Source organism: Vipera ursinii, assembly GCF_947247035.1.
Source record: "Vipera ursinii genome assembly, chromosome: 5".
Lineage (NCBI taxonomy): Eukaryota > Metazoa > Chordata > Lepidosauria > Squamata > Viperidae > Vipera > Vipera ursinii.
The window spans coordinates 61,625,294-61,646,712 of record NC_139518.1 but is presented as its reverse complement, the minus strand read 5'-3'; the positions used below and the strand labels follow the sequence as shown (position 1 = coordinate 61,646,712).

The following is a 21,419-nucleotide window of genomic DNA, read 5'->3' as shown; positions in this document are numbered from 1 at the left end:
AGAATGAAGTGGCATGCATATCTTGATTGTAATGAAAAAGCCCTCTAATGAGAGAGTCGCTTCCTGCCATGGTGCACTTCTGGTTCCTTAGCCTTTTTCTATTGCAGAGTTGTTTGTCCCTTGAGGCAATCCCAGTCGTTCATGATAAGTGCTGGCACATGGCTAAATATAGTCTTAAAGAACATATGTTGAGCAACAAAGAATTTCAGGATAAATATGTAGTGGATGTTTTATTCATTTTGTGTAAAAACTCCAATCTAGTTTTGTTTTGTTGCACACTGTACTGTTTACATGCGAACAGTGTTCATGCATTAACTGCTGAAAGTTTTTCACAATCTTGGCTATAATGAATGCTGTTTCCCCAACAACACCTCAAAAGAGCTGTTGCATAGGCTTCTTTCTTTAATTAATTCTTTACAGCATTTTAAATAAATTTCTTGTCTGTTACCTTGGAACTAATTTGTGCAGTCCATGGTTTGGTTGGGATCTTAACCTCCTTGGGTTCCTCCCAGCTTCCTTTTTGTGGTTTTGTTGCTTTGAAATAACTTTTGTGAAAAAGTTTTATGCTTCCAGTCTTATTCTAGAACATTATCTTTGTATTACAGTATATTCCTCCATGAAATACCAGGTGATTCAGGATCACTTTCATATTTATTTCTTAATATTTACCCAACATGGTACAATTCCTTGAACTGTTGCATATTTCTATTTCTATATTTCAGAATTCGTTAAAAGTCGACTACTTTGTTTTTGTTTTATTTCTACTTCTTTGTGGTCTTTCTTTGTTTTATTATTGATTTAAATGTTATTTTGGATCATTGGCTGTAATAAAACACAGTATTTCTGCTGCTTAAGCATATTCACTGGAAAGAACCTAGACTTTCCACGATGGTTTCTGCCAATGCTTCTGCTATGGAGATGGAGGAAGATGAAAGCAAATTTAAATAAATTATAGGTCTGTACATGATATCAAATGCACATCTGCATGAATATTATAAGCTGTGAGAGAAGAGTTGGAAATCAGGCAAGGTTTTGAAAATTATCTCAACAAATTTTATAAACAGGAAAGCTATGCTAAAATCAAGCTGAACCGTATGTACCAATCACTACTTATTACTGCTTAATCTTAAATCCCAAAATACCCTAAAAGTTTGAAACCTCTCAGGAAAAAATATTAGACTAGTCCAGGGGTAGGCAACCTCGGCTCTTTGCTATGCTGACTCAGGAATTCTGGGAGTTGAAGTCCATGAGTCATAAAAGAGCCAAGGTTGCCTACCCCTGGACTAGGCTGACAGAAACTGAGATAAACTGAGATAAAAGCAGCTCACTATATTTTGGCTCGAGTTTGGATTGAGATTTTCCCTGCATTCATAAATCTGTCAAGAGTATCAAAATGGCAAATTTATCAAGATAACATGCCATATAACCTATGGGTTTAGTTGGGGATGCGGTGGCTCAGTAGGTTAGGACGCTGAGCTTGTTGATCAGAAGGTCGGCAGTTTGGCGGGTCGAATCCCGAGTGCCGCGTAACAGAGTGAGCGCCTGTTACTCGTCCCAGCTTCTGCCAACCTAGCAGTTCGAAAGCACGTAAAAATGCAAGTAGAAAAATAGGGACCGCTACGGTGGGAAGGTAACAGCGTTCCGTGCGCCTTTGACGTCTAGTCATGCCGGCCACATGACCACGGAGATGTCCTTGGACAAGCGCTGGCTCTTCAGCTTTGAAATGGAGATGAGCACCGGCCCCTAGAGTTGGAAACGACTAGCACGCATGTGCGGGGGAACCTTTACCTTTACCTTAGTTGGGCTTGGTAAATTATATTTGTGTTGACCACCTTTCACTTGCATTAACTAGTCCCTATTTGCAGATATTTCAAGAATGCTACCTAGAGCGTTTTATCTGAAAATAAGCTGTACTAAACTCAGTTATAATGCAGTTATTTATTGTTGTTGTTGTTAGCTGCGAAGTCGTGTCCGACCCATCGTGACCCTATGGACAACGTTCCTCCAGGCCTTCCTGTCCTCTACCATGTGCTGGAGTCCATTTAAGCTCACGCCTACTGCTTCAGTGACTCCATCCAGCCACGTCATTCTCTGTCGTCCCCTTCTTCTCTTGCCCTCAATCTTTCCCAGCATGAGGCTCCTCTCCAATGAGTCCTTCCTTCTCATTAGGTGGCCAAAGTATTTGAGTTTTAGCTTCAGGATCTGGCCTTCTAAAGAGCAGTCAGGGTTGATCTCCTCTAGGACTGACCGGTTTGATCATCTTGCAGTCCAAGGAACTCGCAGGAGTCTTCTCCAGCACCATAGTTTAAAGGCCTCAATTCTTTGGCACTCAGCCTTTCTTATGGTCCAGCTTTCACTGCCATACATTGCAACTGGGAAGACCATAGCCTTGACTATATGCACTTTTGTTGACAGGGTGATGTCTCTGCTTTTTAGTGTGCTGTCTAGATTTGCCATGGCACCACATCATTGTGATTATCAGGGACGTTAAGCTCATTCTTGTATAGTTTTTCTGTGTAATTTTGCCACCTCTTCTTAATCTCTTCTGCCTCTGTTAGGTCCCTGCCATTTTGGTCCTTTATCATGCCCATTTTTGCATGAAACGTTCCCTTCATCTCTCCAATTTTCTTGAAAAGATCTCTGGTCCTCCCTATTCTATTGTTTTCTTCTATTTCTTTGCACTGTTCATTTAAGAAGGCATTTTTATCTCTTCTAGCTATTCTCTGGAATTCTGCATTCAATTGGGCATATCTTTCTTTTTCTCCCTTGCCTTTTGCTTCCCTCCTTTCCTCAGCTATTTGCAAAGCTTCCTCAGACAGCCATTTTGCTTTCTTGCATTTATTTTTCTTTGGGATGGTTTTAGTTGCTACCTCTTGTACAATGTTGCGAACCTCTGTCCATAGTTCTTCAGGCACTCTGTCTATCAGATCTAATTCCTTAAATCTATTTGTCACCTCTACTGTATATTCAACAGGGATATGATTTAATTCATACCTGAGTGGCCTAGTGCTTTTCCCTACTTTCTTCAGTTTAAGCGTAAACTTTGCAATGAGAAGCTCATGGTCTGAGCCACAGTCAGCTCATGGTCTTGTTTTTACTGACTGTATAGAGCTTCTCCATCTTTGGCTGCAGAGCATATAGTCAATCTGATTTCTGTGTTGACCGTCTGGTGATGTCCATGTGTAGAGCCGTCTCTTGGGTTGTTGGAAAAGAGTGTTTGCTATGACCATTGTATTCTCTTGACAAAATTCTATCAGCCTGTGCCCTGCTTCATTTTGTACTCCAAGGCCAAACTTGCCTGTTATTCCGGTTATCTTTTGGCTTCCTACTTTAGCATTCCAATCCCCCATGATGATAAGGACATCATTTTTGGGGGTTAGTTCTATAAGGTGCTGTAGGGCTTCATAGAACCGGTCAATTTCATACTCTTCAGCACTGGTGGTTGGGGCATAGACTTGGACTACTGTGATATTGAATGGTTTGCCTTGGATTCGAACTGAGATCATTCTGTCATTTTGAGGATTGTATCCCAGTATTGCTTTTCCTACTCTTTTATTGACTATGAAGGCTACTCCATTTCTTCTGAGGGATTCTTGCCCGCAATTGTATACCTGATGGTCATCTGAATTAAATTCACCCATTCCTGTCCATTTGAGTTCGCTGATACCTAAGATGTCGATGTTCAGTCTTGTCATCTCTTGTTTGACCACGTCCAGCTTTCCTTGATTCATGGATCTTACATTCCAGGTTCCTATGGAGAAAAAATCTTTACAGCATCGGACTTTCCTTTCACCACCAGACACATCCACAGCTGAGCGTCCTTTCGGCTTTGGCCCAGTTGCTTCATTCTTTCTGGCGCTACTAGTACTAGCCCTCTGCTCTTCCCCAGTAGCATATTGGACGCCTTGTGACCTGAGGGGCTCATCTTCCAGCGTCATATCGTTTTGCCTTTTGGTACTGTCCATAGGGTTTTCATGGCAAAGATACTGGAGTGGGTTGCCATTTCCTTCTCCAGTGGATCACGTTTTGTCAGAACTCTCGGCTATGACCTTTCCGTCTTGTGTGGCCCTGCACGGCATAGGTCATAGCTTCATTGAATTACACAAGCCCCTTCGCCATGACAAGGCAGTAATCCATGAAGGGGGCAGTTATTTATATTGTAGTTTATTTCTTTTCGACCATTATACTCAATCCATTCAACATTACAGATCTTCATAAAATCAGTCATTTTTTAATGCTACTGTTCCTGAAAAAGGAACTCAAAAATGTATCTATGGGTCATACTTTGGGTATCTTAGTAAAGTTTTTTTATTACTAAAGGAATATAGTAACAGTAGGAATATAAAAAGAGAATATAAATGTAAAAAGAAAAAAATTCTTGATTTCTGTGAATTCAATTTCATTTTTCATTTTCATTTTTCAATACCACAGAGCATTGTACAGATAGTCCTCAACTTAACAACAGTTCATTTAGTGACTATTCAAAGTTACAACAGCACTGGGAAAAGTGATTTGTGACCATTTTTCACACTTACGACCATTGCAGCATTCCCATGATCACGTGATTTACATTTAGATACTTGGCAACTGGTTCATATTTATGATGGTTGCAATGTCCTGGGGTCATGTGATCACCTTTTGTATCTTTCTGACAAAGTCAATGGTGAAAAGGATTTACTTTTACAACCATGTTACTAACTTAACAGTTACAGTGATTCACTTAACACCTGTGGCAAGAAGGGTCGTAAAATGGGACAAAACTCGCTTAACAAATGTTTCACTTAGCAACATAAATTTTGGGCTCAATTGTTGTAACTTGAGGACTGCCTGTAAATGTTTCCAAATGTTGACTTATTCTGGTAGCATGTAGTTTGAAGACTGGTATTGCATAGATAATTTCTTCTTTGTTTACTCTCTCGTTCATAGAACTACTGTAATTGTTCTCATAATCCATTGAAATGACTGGCCTTACTTTGAATTCTTTAGACTTGATGATATCTTGCAACAATGATTTTTATGTAATGCTACAGTTCTATAGAGTATCTTTTACTTTCCTGGCTATGCAAGTTCACATATCCTTAGAACTTTTTTAGATGATTGTTTACTTATTTCATTTTGTCTGTTAGTTCTTATCAATGCCTGTGTTTCCTTATCTGAAGACAGAGAATTGAATTTTTGAGTAATGCTAGATTGCTGCCTTCAATCTTACTGGCAGGGCAAATAGTTCTTGGTTATTGTATTGGAAAATCCTGGTTTAATCTCATATACACATATAAATTGTGTCATATGTGTTTATTATTTGGGTGAAAGTAGAAGCTGTGTTAATCCACAGAGTTGTTTTCTTTCTGTGCCAATGTGTAAGTACCCTTTTATTCCATCCAGATCAGTTTTTGTGCCTCCCCTTTCCAATGGGTAACTGAGAGGTTATTTGTCCATATTGATTGTGAGTCTACATTTTCCAGTTGAATGTACTTATAAAGATTGAGACATTATATGATGTTAGAGTTCTCCAAATGTTCTTGGGAAATAATGGAATTGGAGAATAGTAGTAATTATTCTCTCCTTTGTTCCTGTGGCTGAAGACTTTTCATAAATGAGGACCCAGATTGTTGGGGGCAATTAAGCTGACTTTGTAATAATGCCGCTTGGGGTGTGTGTGAAAGCCCTAATAAGCAGGCATATACATAGAATGAAGGCTACTGCTAAGCTTGTAAGCCGCCCTGAGTCTTCGGAGAAGGGCGGGATATAAATGGAATTAAAATAAAATAAAAAATAAATAAAAAATTGTTTACACTCTTTGTTTCCTGTTTTCACTTTTTTCATCAAGTCTAAAAGAAACCCTAAAAGAAAACCCAGTTGAGATAATCTTGTCATATTAACACATTCACACTATTACTTCTTTATTCCGCTGTTTGTCTTTTTAAGAAAACTCATCCATTTTCATTCAGCTTTGAATTTTTTACTCAAATGGATGATTTGAAATAAATTTTCAGTTTGTGTTGTTATATTTAAAAACTGGTATCTGAGCAGAGGAAAATTTGGACAGTTATGTTTTTTACATCTTTTGATTGTGTTCATATTGGCTTGATATAATTCTTAACCTTGCAAGATTAAGAATAACATTTCAGTTTGTTAAGCACCAAATTATTATTTCAGAGAGACATATATACTTCCTTAAATTTTTGAAATGTATTAAACTTGGAGAGCTATAGGTTTTCTGGAAGAATCAACAATACCTTCTTAGGTATTTCCCTTTGTACATTTTTAATTCCATAGCATTAGTTTTTAAGATGAGAAGGCATGTCAAATTCCAGAATCACTTCATCAGCTTCACCTCCCAGCTATTCCAAAACTCAGAATAAACCATTTTAAAAATCTTATGAATTTTCAGAACTCAGATATAAATCTGAGACCACAGGAAGTAAAAATGACATATGTGTGCAATTATGCCAAATGTGAGTTATTGTGTACATACTGTACTTTTTTCTTGTTTTCTATCTGAAAATTTCTTGATGTGAATCAGATGCAGGACATATTTTGATTTTTAAAGTACAGTGTCAACCAGCTCTGGGTCCTTGGCAGAAAATAATTTGTAGATCAGAAAGTAATGTCTGTCATCTTTTTATTAAAACACAGTATATAACCACAAAAATCAAGCACATTATGTAGGAATAAACAGCAATAGATTTATGAAGTAGTTGTATCAATAAAAGGATTTGCTTCAGGTAAGAAATGAATAACACTCATACCCATTTGTGTACCAATATTCAAGTGTTCCAATGCTTTGTGGCAATTTAGTTCCTTACCAAGCAACCAAGTAGAAGGAAATTAGCAGCTCCCTTGGAGAGTAAATTGATCCTTGGAACCGGTTACTTATTCTCTTCCTAATTAGCTATTAGTCTAATCATTCATGTGTTAGCCCCACATCATAAAATATTTATCTTTCTAACATTTCTTTCTGATGTATGCATTTGTAAAGTATTACTGGGACTATTGTCTGCCTCCCAGAGTTGAATTTGCTGTGCTCTGTCAATCTTGTACCACTTTCTTTTTTTACCACTTTCTAGACTACCCCGTTAACCGTACCACTTTCTTAATCACTCTTATTAACCTTCTGGGACTCCTTCAACTAAGAAAACTCATCCTGTACTGCAGACATGTCAAACACAAGGCCCGGGGGCCGGATCTGGCCCGTGAAGTGGTTTTATGCGGCCTGCGAAGCCATCCTGGAAACAGTGAGGGAACGGCTCCCACTGCCTTGGCCCTGGCCCAGAGACCCTCCTTCTGCCAGAGACCCTCAGAACTGTCCCACTCCTGCCCAGGCCCCCATAGGCACCCTTGATGCGAACGATGTAGAGCTGGCCACGCCCACCCAGTAGGCCACGTCCACCCTGGCCATACCCACCCGGCCCCCTGACGGCAACCGCAATGCTGATGCGGCCCTCAATGAAACTGAGTTTGACACCCCTGCTGTACTGAAATAGAACATGTGATTCACTGCCTCATCGGTCCTACTACATGCATGTATTCAAAACTGCCTTACAAAATAAAGTTATTAGGATGGAGTGGGAGGCAATATGGTTGTTCCATACAATATTTGATAGGTAAAGGAAAATATATATTTTGTAAATATGGACAAAAAGCTTCATTAAGAGAAATTCTACAGAAAGACAAGTTAAAATGCAATATAGTAACCAAGGCTGTTTCAATAAAAGGTATAATCTAAACGGGGAGGGGGGAGGTGAACCCTCTATGGATCTACAAGAGAACAAACAAGCTAAAAATAAGAAAGCAAAATTAATCAGTAAATGTTCATCAAATCATTCAAGCAGATTCTGTGACATCCTATGGTGCATTAATTTCTATTTAATTTCAATTTTTTGAAGATAGTTTAAGTGCATTCCATAACCCCTGACAGAGGGTATGTTAATTGCCTACATTATGTTGGGGGTGGTTTAACAATGTATGCTTTTGAACAAAAACAGTGCATACCTGTATAAAATTTGATGAATGTTTTGGGTAAATACAAAGAGTGTGTAAATGGTTCTAGTGCTTCTTCTGAACCTCAATTTACAATGTCTTTGTTCTTTCATCCATGGTAGGCACAAAGCCTAGAGTTGTTGAAATTAATGGCCAAAAGTAATTTAAAACACTGATGTTTTATTTATTTATTGTCTTACTTATTTAGATATGCTACAGTACTCCAGCCACAAAGTCTAAGCAACTAAACACCCACAAGAAAGACAGAAACTGTTAAAACAGTGATAATGATGGGGGAGGGGGGTGTTGCCATGAATACAATTGGAACAGTTTAGAGTTTGAACAACATATGGGTCCCTCTTCTTTAGAATTACAAGTGTATTTACAAAGAACAGATGTTATCGAGATGTTATGTGTTGGTAGAATGACTTTTTTGCTCTTCAATCTATTATCCTTTTACTTGTTCTTTGTTTTCTGTAATGGCCAATAGATGGTTAACATACATGTCTAAGAAGCAGTTGAAATAGATTTTAGTGGTGAGTTTTTAAAACTTCTTTTTATATTGTCATGATTAAGTAATTTTTCTGTCAAATAAATAAATAAATAAATAAATATCTAGGGTAATGTCCGAGCACTTTCAGAAAATTTACATTTTGAAAGACACTGCTGGAGACTAGCAAGGATATGCAATTACTGTATGTAAATCACTTCATTTGTTTCTTAATCTTGCCGAAGACAGAAGAATTACAGTTTTCCTCCCATGTGTATCCTTCTTCACACTCAAATACTTGTGCTGAAACTGCATGTCCATTCTGATTTCTCTCTGTGCTTTTAATTGTATTTAGTACATTTACTAAACGTTCAGTTATTTTCAGATCGGTATTTAATGTAAAAATCTCTTAGATGAAGTGTTATGTGTCTGTATCTGTTTATGCTGCTTACTTGATGACTTTTTTTTTTTAAAAATATAGCATATGTTTATGAGCGTGCTCCATTTTTAGCAGGCTTTAAATCACATGTTCATTATTGCATGGTCTAATCATGGACCTGTCAAACAGATGTAGTTCTACACTTGAAGATGGTTCATAAGTTACGGCTGCTGCAGGATGCAGATGCTATGTGTTAAGTGGAATAGCTAATGGTTAAGTTTCTTTAAAAAACTGGCCTGAATACCTGCAACTCAGCTAGGGCAAATTCATCATAATCTTTCATAAGCCTTGATATTAGCTTATAAAATTCAAGATGATTCATAGCCAATGAAAGTTGTAGTTCCATTGTTCTAGTGTCTTTTCTTAATAGGAATATATATTACTGATGCTACCTTTTTTATTAAATTCTTCTGGAGGTTCATGGTTTTTGTAATATTCTGCTTTATGTTTGATTGTTTTGAGACAAAAAGTATCTCTCCCCACCCCCACAAAAGATTTAGTCCGTCATTGGAATTGTTATTAGATTGTAAATTATCTTTGTATAAATATCAGGCATGTTTTTATTTAAATTTTAAATGTTCAATGATGCAATGAATATTTTTATATATTTTATATCTCCTTGAATGTTTTCTTGAGATTTCCTTCGGCACGAATCTGGTCTCACTAAGTATGATGATAGACTAAATTAATGTTGAGTTGTCGTACCAATTGTTGTAATTGTAAAAGACCAAGAATGAATGCTTCTATTTTTAATGTTACCCTGGAAAATATGTGTGTGTTTTCATGTATCATATGTTTTCATGTGTCATGAAAACAGCATGCTATATAGCAGGCTGTATATGTGAGCATGCTATATCAAAAGAAAAATACAAACTCAAAAGACTAAGTATTATACGATAGAAGTATTAGGCTGATATTTCAATATACTGTCAAAACAGTAAATACTGAAGCTTTACAAAGATTAAAACTAAGTGATAAAATGTGGCACATCTCTAGATAAATTACATCCCAGAGTACTAAATAACTGTTGCTGACTAAATCTGATATAAATCTCAATAAATTAAATTAAATTAAATTAAATTAAAGCTTTATATATGGTATTACCTTTGAGAATTCCTTGAGCATCGATGACATGCTAGATTATTGGAGGAGAGATTATAGATCATTTGCTACTGATTTCAACAAAGCACTTGATGACCCTCTAATTTTCAAGTTAGTTAAGGATGGGGTGGATGGTATGACAATTAGGTGATCCCACTTTGAGTGCTGTATCCAATTCTGGATATAGATAATTTGGTTAGCAGAGTCTGAGAGAGAATGACTGATGACTTGAGAGAATTCTTAAAATACAGGATGTCACAGAGAAGAAGATTGAAACTTTTTTTCTTTTTCAGGATAGATAAAAAAATGTTTTAAATCATGTTTAGATAGGGGCACCATTGGGAGATAGCGGGCTGTATGTGGGTGAGATCAAAGAAGTTAAGATGGCATTTGCTCCATTTTTATGCATGTAACGGACACCATGCACATTGAAAAGAATGGCGTTTTATGCGCTTATGGCTGCCATTTTTTATTTTTGGCCTCTCCCTGCAGGCCTTTTTGGGAGAAGAGTTGATAACAGAAGATTCTTTACATTTATTTACATACCTTCCTCATTTGCTATAAATGCAAGGGGATCCCTTCCCATTTTGTGACCAGTAATATCATGAGCTCTCCTTTGTTTAAAAGCTTCATTGCCTAGAATACAAAGAGTTTTGTACTTTTAAAATGTGAGATTAATTATTAATGAAAATGGGAATCATGCTTTTAGAATCTTCACATTTTGAGTGAAAAATCAATTAATTATTACTATAAATCTCTGTGATTATGCTGCCCGTCCTAATGCTGGGAAATTGGCCATTTAGTACCAGGAAATTGCCCATCTCCTTTCAGTCAGAATTCAGCTCTTGTTCTTTTTATACTGTCAATGTGATGCATAATTGATAACCATCTATAATAATAACAGTATTCTCCATGAAATTGTAATCCTGGTAAACAGTAGATTCGTAATAGATCCCTCCCCTCCCATGAATGGCAACACATTGCATTTGTTAACTATTAATAGTATATAGTTTCTGGAAGACTGAAGTTATTTTTCCTTCTTTTGAGAGGCTGTGCTAAAGAAAACAACAAAGATTGTAGCTGCTAGGGAGTGTGCTTTTCAACTTCTGAAAAACACAATGATTCTATTCTGTCCTTTGTAGCATTTCTAAGCCTTCTTGCTTTCATTGTAAAAGAGAGCAAGCAATACTATTCTGAAAAAGCCAATACATATTGATCCCAGTCACAAAGAAACAAAGTCCCTGCTAACATTTTAATTTTTAATTTTATTAAATTTATATACCGCCCTTTCCCGAAGGACTCAGGGCGGTTTACAGGGTATTTAAAATCAAACAGTACAAAATACAAAATTTAAAAAAACAATTAAAGATTAAATTATCCCTTAACTAAAAACCTCAGTTAAAAATTCTCAGCCTGGGCCGGAGAGCTCAAAGAGCCAGGTCTTCAGGTCCCGGCGGAATGAACGAAGGTCAGGGGCGGTCCTAAGCTCCACGGGCAGCTGGTTCCAGAGGGCAGGCGCACCCACATAGAAGGCCCTCCCCCTGGGTGTTATCTGCCGGCAATCTTTTACCGGCGGCACCCTGAGAAGACCCTCCCTGTGTGAGCACACTGGACGAAGGGAGTTTGATACTGGCAGGAGGTGTTCCCTCAAATATCCCAGACCCAAACCATTTAGGGCTTTATAGGTCATCACCAGCACCTTGAATCTCACCCGAAGGGCAACCGGGAGCCAATGCAGCTTGTGGAGTAGAGGTGTTACATGGGAGTATCGGGAGGCCCCCATCACAACTCGCGCGGCCACATTCTGCACCAGTTGAAGCCTCCGGGTGGTCCTCAAGGGCAGCCCCATGTAGAGAGCGTTGCAGTAGTCTAAACGGGAGGTCACGAGCGCATGAGTGACTGTGCGTAGGGCATCTCGGTCCAGGTAGGGTTGCAACTGGCGCACCAGGCGAACCTGGGCAAAAGCCCCCCTGGTCACGGCACCTATATGGTCTTCAAAATTGAGCCGTGAATCCAGGAGGACGCCCAAGTTGCGAGCCCTATCAACGGGGGGGTAACACCTCACCCCCCATCGTTAAAGGTGGAATGAACTGGTTGGTCCGAGATGCTGATATGCACAGCCACTCAGTCTTGGCAGGATTGAGACGAAGCCTGTTTCTCCCCATTCAGACCTGGACCGCCTCCAGGCAACGGGACATCACGGCGAGGGCATCACTGGGTTGGTTCGGGGTGGAAAGAAAAAGTTGGGTATCATCAGCGTACTGATGATACCCCACCCCGAAACCACAAATGACCTCACCCAGTGGCTTCATACAGATGTTGAACAGGAGGGGAGAGAGAACCGACCCCTGAGGAACTCCACAAACGAGAGGCCTCGGGGCAGATCTCTGCCCTCCTGTCAACACTGACTGCGAACGACCCAGGAGATAGGACGAGAACCACCGTAAAATGGTGCCTCCCACCCCCCTGTGAATCAGTGAATCAGATGCCATCAGATAGAAACACACACACACACCTTTTATTATTTTTAGAAATAGCATAAGGCAGCTAACATGTTCAACACACCTTCCTCCTCCTATTTTTCCCAGAACAACCGTATTAAGATGGGTTGGACTGAGAGAGAGTGACTGGTCCAGCTGCCTTTCATGGCTAAGGTGGAATTAGAACTCACAGTTGCTTTCTAGCCAGATGCCTTAATTACTATTAGTATCGGTATCTAAATTGGTTGTGTTGCATTGAAGCTTAACTGATGTAGATGGATTTCTTCAGTATGATTTGGTGGGAAGATACAGGAAATACCATCCTCATTGCAATCATTTGCAACCTGTCTTCCCATCAAATATGCAATGGAATTGTTTATTTAACAATATTAGTTGATTTATTTACAGTGTAGAACACAAGACACCATACCTCGTCTAGCTTACTTTTTAAATCAGGAAAGGAGATCACGTTTTCCTTTTTTTTTCTTTTTAACTTCCAATAGACATAAGCCAATGCCACATACAGTACAATTGCATCATGTTTTTTGTTTTTAATTTGTATGTAGAATAGTTTTAGTGTAATATTGTATAAGTGTTCTCTTCCAATATTTAGTTCTTTTTAATCCACAGATAATATTTGATGCCTGTTAACCATGCTTAGTTCATGTTGGATTGTGGAACTCTCTTAATATGTACATGATATCTTGTAAGGATGTATACTTTCTTCCATGGTTACTTTTTTATACCTTGTGGTTATCTTTAACCCTAATGTTTGGACTCGGGGTCTTTGCTAAGAAATTAAGTTTGCTATCAATTGATTTGTGAATTACAAATGTTGGTGACATTAAAATAAGGGACGTTTGCCAAGCATTTAGGAGGTGTTACGTATGTGGGAATGACCTTGGAAGATAGGTCATCCCGATCAGAAGAGAGACAACATAGCCCACAGCTGCAGAGGGGGCAGACCAAGAGGCTCAGGAGAGACTTTGCCTAGGTTATTGGGCTCTAAAGGTGACAGCATGAGAATTATATTTTCAGACTTGCAAGATTGAGGTCAGTCTTACCAGATAGACTAGATAAGAAACATGACCAGATAAGCCAAGTCTACTTTATTGTAAAGCTAGATTAAGAGAATCTTACAAGTCTGAAAGTACAGTTCTCCTGCCATCAATTTCATAGCCTGAGAATTTAGGAAGACTCCCTCCTGAACCACCCTTATACAGCTGTGGGTTATGCTGTCTCTTATCTGAATGCCGCCTTGGCAGCATTTCTTCTCGTTTCCCAAGGCCATTCCTTACGTACCATTACAGAAGGTGATGAAGAACAAGATGCAAGTAGTGCATCTTGTCACCACGATGTAAGAAAGATGTTGAGGCTCTAGAAGGGAGTATAGAGAAGAGCAACAAAGATGATCAGGGGACTGGAGGCTAAAACATATAAGGAACAGTTGCGGGAATTGGGTATGTCTAGTTTAATGAAGAGAAGGGTGAGGGGTGACATGATACCAGTGTTCCAATATCTCAGGGGCTGCCACAAAGAAGAGGGAGTCAAGCTATTCTCCAAAGCACCTGAAGGCAGGACAAGAAGCAACGGATGGAAACTAACCAAAGAGAGAAGCAACCTAGAATTAAGGAGAAATTTCCTGACTGTTAGAACAACCTGCCTCTAGAAGCTGTGAATGATCCAACTCTGGAAGTTTTTAAGAAGAGACTGGACAGCCATTTGTCTGAAATGGTGTAGGATTTCCTGCCTGAGCAAGGGGTTGGACTAGATGACCTCCAAGGTCCCTTCCAACTTTATTGTTGTTATTATTGTAAGGAATGCTCTGTAAATTGCTTTTCAGCATTATAAACTAGAACCAGGCATTTGTTTTCTAAAAACCTTTTTAAAAACCCTTTCAGGTCTGAGCTTAAAGAATTTTTGATTTTGGTGATAACATTTTTTTTTCTTTCTCTCCAGTGGAGCTGAAATTAGGGAAGAGACTATTTCAGCAAAATAACAACTTGCAAGTCTTTTTGCAAGTATTAATTATAAAACCCTACATACTTTTGTAATATAAATATCTAATTCATTGACCAGGTACAGTATTAAGTATAGAAGTACACACAATATTCTAGGTCACATTTCTCTTGCTACTACTTTCTCATCTTGGAAGGTATGTGTTTTCACTGAATCACAGGTAAGATTGCTTTACCTGGTGAAATGTTAATGTGTTTGATATAGGATTGCTTGAAATCTGATGTTGGTACAAGGGCTTTTTTTTGTCTGTTGTTTTAAGTTTTCCAACTTGACTAGTATAACCCTTCCCATTTCCATTACCACTCCTGTCAAAAAAGCCCCCTAATATCTGCTAATTAATTATTAAGTGGGAAAACACATTCAGTGTTCTAATACTTGATCAAGGCTATAAAAATTATTTAGTTTCACACCCATGAGTATAGCTAGTAATTTTAACTATGTAACATGGAATATGGTTAAAAATTTTCAAAGCTGGTGACTTCATTGATGATGATGATGATGGTGGTGGTGGTGGTGGTGGTGGTGGTGATGATGATATCCGTTCAGTCAAGTCTGACTCTGGCAATTCTACGGGCCAGGTCTCTCTAATGTTTTTCTGTGCTGTGGCTGGTGGCAGCTTGATAGTGTTCTTTGATGGCCTGGTTTCCTTTTTTGTCTGTTATAGGGTTTCTGATTTGAGCATGGGGTTGGACTAAAAGACCTCTAAGGTCCCTTCCAACTCTGTTATTCTGTTTTACTGCTAACTCTTCCAAATATAATTGGTTTCTCAAGTGAATTCCCCTGCATGACATGGTCAAAGTAAGTGAGATGCAGTTTTGTGATTTTGCCTTCTAGCAACATGCCTGGTGTTACGCACTCCAGTACTTGCTTGTTAGTCACCTTTGCTGTCCAAGGAGGTGATGTGATTACTATGTTTATTGAGCATTCTTGTCACCAGTAGAGAAGAGTTCTGCCATTACTTAAGGTTTTTTTTAAAAAAGAAATACTGCTTTGTGTAGCCAACATGCCTAGTGTCTGCAGTTTCCCATCCATGCTTTAACCAGGTCCAACACTATACAGCTTCAAATCCTAGACAATATCATCTACATCAGACATGTCAAACACAAGGCCCGGGGGCCGGATTCGGCCCGCAAAGTGGTTTCATGCGGCCCGCGAAGCCATCCTGGAAACAGTGAGGGAACAGCCCCCACTGCCTTGGCCCTGGCCCAGAGACCCTCCTCCTGCCAGAGACTCTCAGATCTGTCCCACTCCTGCCCAGGCCCCCATAGGCACCCTTGATGCGAACGATGTAGAGCTGGCCACGCCCACCAAGTAGGCCACGCCCACCCAGGCCCCCCTGAGGGCAACCGCAATGCTGATGCGGCCCTCAATGAAATTGAGTTTGACACCCCTGATCTACATGCTGCCATCTGCAGTTACATACAGCCAATTATAGGTGAACTGTGTAAGTCACAGCCACAAGTCTCAGTAGAAGCAAATAAGACTTCATTATAAAAATGATCCTACAAACAAGTGTGCATTTTGCTAGCAAAAGTGCATATATTTGATAGGTTATCTAGATGCTATGAATAATAAGCAAGAAGAAGAAAAGAGGCCTTATTGTGTCTCTTTTAATATTCAGGAGTTCAGGACATGTGTTCAGTTGTATGGTTTTTCAACTGACATCTTTCATGAGAGAAGTCAAACCCTTTATATGTTTAGGAAGATGTAACCGTTACAGTAATTCTGCTTCTTTCAAAAAGTTAAGTTCTCTACCTCTTTGAACTTTGTATGGTTCAATACTGACTAGATGGCTCATGGATTATGTATGTGCATATGTGAGGTTCTTGATTCATTTCTCTCTATCCCTGTGGCAATGTATTTTGTAAAACAAATACAGTCATGGCCGAAATTGTTGGCACCCCAGAAATTTTTCCAGAAAATCAAGTATTTCTCACAGAAAAGTATTGCAGGAACACATGTTTTGCTATACACAGGTTTATTCCCTTTGTGTGTATTGGAACACAACAAAAAGGGAGGAAAAAAAAGCAAATTGGACATAATGTCAAACAAAATTCCAAAAATGGGCCGGACAAAATTATTGGCACCCTTAACTTAATATTTGGTTGCACACCCTTTGGAAAAAATAACTGAAATCAGTCGCTTCCTATAACCATCAATAAGCTTCTTACACCTCTCACCCGGAATTTTGTACCACTCTTCCTTTGCAAACTGCTCCAGCTCTTTCTTATTGGAAGGGCACCTTTTCCCAACAGCAATTTTAAGATCTCTCCACAGGTGTTCAATGGGATTCAGATCTGGACTCATTGCTGGCCACTTCAGAACTCTCCAGCGCTTTCTTGCCATCCATTTCTGGGTGCTTTTTGACGTATGTTTGGGGTCATTGTCCTGCTGGAAGACCCAAGATCTCAGATGCAAACCCAGCTTTCTGACACTGGGCTCTACAGTGCGACCCAAAATCCTTTGGTAATCCTCAGATTTCATGATGCCTTGCACACATTCAAGGCACTCAGTGCCAGAGGCAGCAAAACAACCCCAAAACATCATTGAACCTCCACCATATTTCACTGTAGGTACTGTGTTCTTTTCTTTGTAGGCCTCTTTTCATTTTCGGTAAACAGTAGAATGATGTGCTTTACCAAAAAGCTCTAGCTTGGTCTCATCTGTCCACAAGACGTTTTCCCAGAAGGATTTTGGCTTATTCAAGTACATTTTGGCAAACTGTAATCTTGCTTTTTTATGTCTCTGTGTCAGCAGTGGGGTCCTCCTGGGTCTCCTGCCATAGCGTTTCATTTCATTTAAATGTCGATGGATAGTTCGCGCTGACACTGATGCTCCCTGAGCCTGCATGACAGCTTGCATTCCTTTGGAACTTGTTTGGGGCTGCTTATCCACCATCCGGACTATCCTGCGTTGCAACCTTTCATCAATTTTTCTCTTCTGTCCACGACCAGGGAGATTCGCTACAGTGCCATGGGTTGCAAACTTCTTGATAATGTTGCGCACTGTGGACAAAGGCAAATCTAGATCTCTGGAGATGTACTTGTAACCTTGAGATTGTTGATATTTGTCCACAATTTTGGTTCTCAAGTCCTCAGACAGTTCTCTTCTCCTCTTTCTGTTATCCATGCTTAGCGTGGCACACACAGACACACAATGCAAAGACTAAGTGAACTTCTCTCCTTTTTATCTGCTTTCAGGTGTGATTTTTATATTGCCCACACCTTTTACTTGCCCCAGGTGAGTTTAAAGGAGCATCACATGCTTGAAACAATCTTGTTTACCCACAATTTTGAAAGGGTGCCAATAATTTTGTCCGGCCCATTTTTGGAGTTTTGTTTGACATTATGTCCAATTTGCTTTTTTTCCTCCCTTTTTTGTTGTGTTCCAATACACACAAAGGGAATAAACCTGTGTACAGCAAAACATGTGTTCCTGCAATACTTTTCTGTGAGAAATACTTGATTTTCTGGAAAAATTTCTGGGGTGCCAACAATTTCGGCCATGACTGTATATTTGTTAGCATTATACCTTCATTGGATGATGAGCAGTGTAGGACACTAGCCAAGCATTAATGAGGTGCATACAAATTCCATCTTTTAGATACACAAAATCCCAAACCACACAGAGAGAGTCACAGATCATATTTTGAGATTATATGGGTACGTATGGGTAGTAATTATGCAAAATCACATGAAGGCACCAAAAGTCCCAATCAACTGAATTTCTAGTTATGTAGCTCAGCGGCTAAAAGCACTGAAGATACATCACATAAACAGAAGTAGCACCTGGAGACATTTTCAGTGTAGATTATTGTTTTACCAAGGGCCAACAATGTACAACTCTGTTCTTGTTTCAGGATTCAAAGTGACGTTATGCACTTGGACTACTGTGAATTTCCATAAGTTCTCGTGGGATTGCTTTATCCTTTGATTCAGAAAGTAGTGCAAAACTAAAACACAGTAGCGCAATGGCACTTGTGGACAAACATAAAGTCAAGAGACAGCGATTGGACAGAATTTGTGAAGGTAAGCCTTAATTGTAACCTTTGTTTCTAATGAAATATTTCTAACATCTACAGAATACTTTCCGCTCATGAAGTTATGTTGAACTTGATAGAAAGTAAGTGCAGCAATAATGGTTTTATTAAACAACAACATGAACAGAGTGCTTCATCCTGGTTACATCTTTGCATTTAATAGCTGCATTTAGTTAGTGTAATTAATATATGCTCTCTCACTCTCTTCCATGCATGTACATTTTTTATCTGAAAGGAAAACAATCCTGAATTTAAGATGACAAATCTCAAAGCGGAAGAGTAGACAGAAACATATTACAATAGTGGACAAATATTCTGGACTTTACCCAGCTTCCTCCCTTTCTCGCTGTACTGTTGCCAGCTCTAACTGTACCAGATCCCCTTTAATAGATGTATCTGTGATAAACCTATATAGCCAGATATAAATATCTGTTAGAAACCACTCTCTAAAAAAGGGCAGGGCTAGGACAAAATAATAAATTTACATTAATTCAATTAATGCGCTGATTAAACTTAATTGCCTGTAAAATAAGATACTTCATTTATAAAATTTATTGACACAACCGTTGCAGGTACCAGCCATTTCTTCTCATAAACAGATTACTCCTCTGCACAGGAGTATGCGATACATACACTCCCTTTTCTTTTTCAAGTAGAAATAATAGCAACAACAAAAAGAACAACAAGATGGCTTTGGACTAACAGGAAAATATGACTGCCCTAAGGAGGGATAGAAAGAGAAAGTAAACGGACATGGTATATAGAGGTGAGATAAGAGAAGGTTTTATCTGAGCAGGGCAAGGGGGAAGGAAGTCCTGTTTAGGAATCGCAGACTACAGATATATCTACAAGGATTTTAGGGGGCATGGAATAATGAAATGAGCATTTTACCATTAGGAGGCAAGCTCCACCCTTATTGTACCTGTGTTGCAATGTTGCATGCATGTACAAAAAGGATGGACCTTGCATTGTGACAATGCAATGTCCATTCAAATATCTTGACTAAAGCATTAGATTCTGTGGATACCACTGTACAAGGGTTACATTCACAGAATAAGCAGCCTCTCACAATTAATGAGTGATCTTCAGGATAATCTTCAAAAGTATCCATGACGTTTAGCAGCAGTATCTTTGGCTATATGTCAATATTTATGTCAATAGCCAATATCTCTCTTTTCTCTTACATCTTCCTCTGTTCATTTCACGGATGTTTATTTGGCGAGCAGTCCTTCATTTGCTGTTAGGTAAACAGGCTATGTAATTTTTCACAAAGACTAGCAAGCAATACCTGGGAAAAACTTTGTACTTGTCTTATGCAGTGTTAATTTTAGAATTACTCCAGGGATAAGCTAATAACAGCATTTGGTTTAGCCTTCTGAAATTCTGAATCTCTTTACATAAATTGGTTTGAAAACACAAAGCTCCAATTCTCAACTCCACATACAACAGTGACCCAGTAATCATGGTGTTTGAGAGTCTCTGTCTGCCTTTAACTGCTCAGAATCTTACTATATTATCAAAATAAGATAAGATAATCTTTATCTTATCTTGTCATTTTTTACTGTGGGCACAACGGCACACATCAAAAATGAAATTTAGTTGCCCACTCTCAAAGTGATACACATACATGACACACCTAAAGCATACTATATACAACATATGTATAGACCCACACCCTACATATACATAACAATTGTCCTAATGCCCAAAATCTGAGAAGATATCAAGAAAGAACACTAAATCTCACCACAAAGTGATTGTTTAAATAATTCATATATGTTTAAGTACCATGTAGTTGTCTCATGAAGATAATTTGGGATTTTTTTTCATTCACTGGGGCTGCTACAAATGGATATTATCTCCTCAGGATTCAGAACTATAAATGTAAGTTTCAAATCCCAAAGAGTACAGTAGAACATGTGTGTTAAATCTTACACAAAAATGGATGCGATTGTGCATTCAAATGTTTATGCTGCTTTTCATTACAGCTGTTTTTCACTGTATGCCACAGCTGGTCTTCAAGGATAGAGTGCCGCTTATTCTTTCTTTCACCCATTCATTTAATTTAAATAGCTCCTCCCCATTTTACTTAAGTGATTCTGTGTGTTCACACAGAAGAGAATACAAATAAAAGAACAAAAACATATATAACCAGATTAAAACCATAAAAAACATAATCAGCAGCAGAATTGCAATTCAATGCAGTCATCTAATGGGCTCCATACCACAGCCAGATGCCCAAGCACAATAGCAAAGCCCTGATCTCAGAGCCTTTTGAAAGGCCAGCAGAATCGGGGCCAATCTAATACCTGGGGTGAATGATGTTCCAAAGGGCAGGTACCATGTCAGAAAAGAATCTCTTCTTTGGCCCATCAGGTGACACCCCTTAATATATGGAATCCATAACATGCCTCTTCTGCTGGACCTCATGGGATGGGTAGATGTAACCAAGGAGACGCAGTCCCTCAGCTAACCCAATCCATGTCTTCTATGAGTTTATAGGTCATTACCAAGATCTTGAATTGATCTCAGAAGCAAACTGGCAAGTAGTGCAGCTTGTAGAGCAAGGGCATAACATGCACTGATAAAGGAGTGCATGTAACCACCCGCGCTACTGCATTTTTCTTTAGTTGCAGTTTCCAGATGCTGTTCAAAAACATTCCGATGTATTGTGTGTTGCTGTAATCTATTTGGGAAGCCATCACTGTCTTAGTGAGATAACTTCTCAAGATTCCAGTTGAAATTTTTCTGGTATGTTTTTGCCAAGTGAGTGGAATTCTTGTTCCCCTTCCCATAGACTCTACCCATTGCGTTTAACAGTTATGAACTGCATAACCATCAGAAAGTAGTGAAGTAAAGGATTGTTTCCCA

The 21,419-nt window shown here is 38.9% G+C and overlaps 1 protein-coding gene across 6 annotated transcripts in view; it reads left to right on the top strand.

The window, feature by feature from the left end:
• Window positions 1-21,419, top strand: part of CTBP2 (C-terminal binding protein 2) — a 225,217-nt gene that overhangs the window by 130,772 nt on the left and 73,026 nt on the right. For 3 of the 6 annotated variants that reach the window (XM_083363400.1, XM_083363401.1, XM_083363399.1), the window contains exon 2: window positions 18,369-18,537. The exons of 2 other annotated variants lie outside the window; for them this stretch is intronic. In XM_083363400.1, the coding sequence (XP_083219526.1) occupies window positions 18,480-18,537 (58 nt within the window). In that variant the 5' untranslated portion in view covers window positions 18,369-18,479. Of the gene's footprint in view, window positions 1-18,368; window positions 18,538-21,419 lie in introns of those variants that run through there. One more of the 6 variants, XM_083363402.1, reaches the window with a different exon arrangement.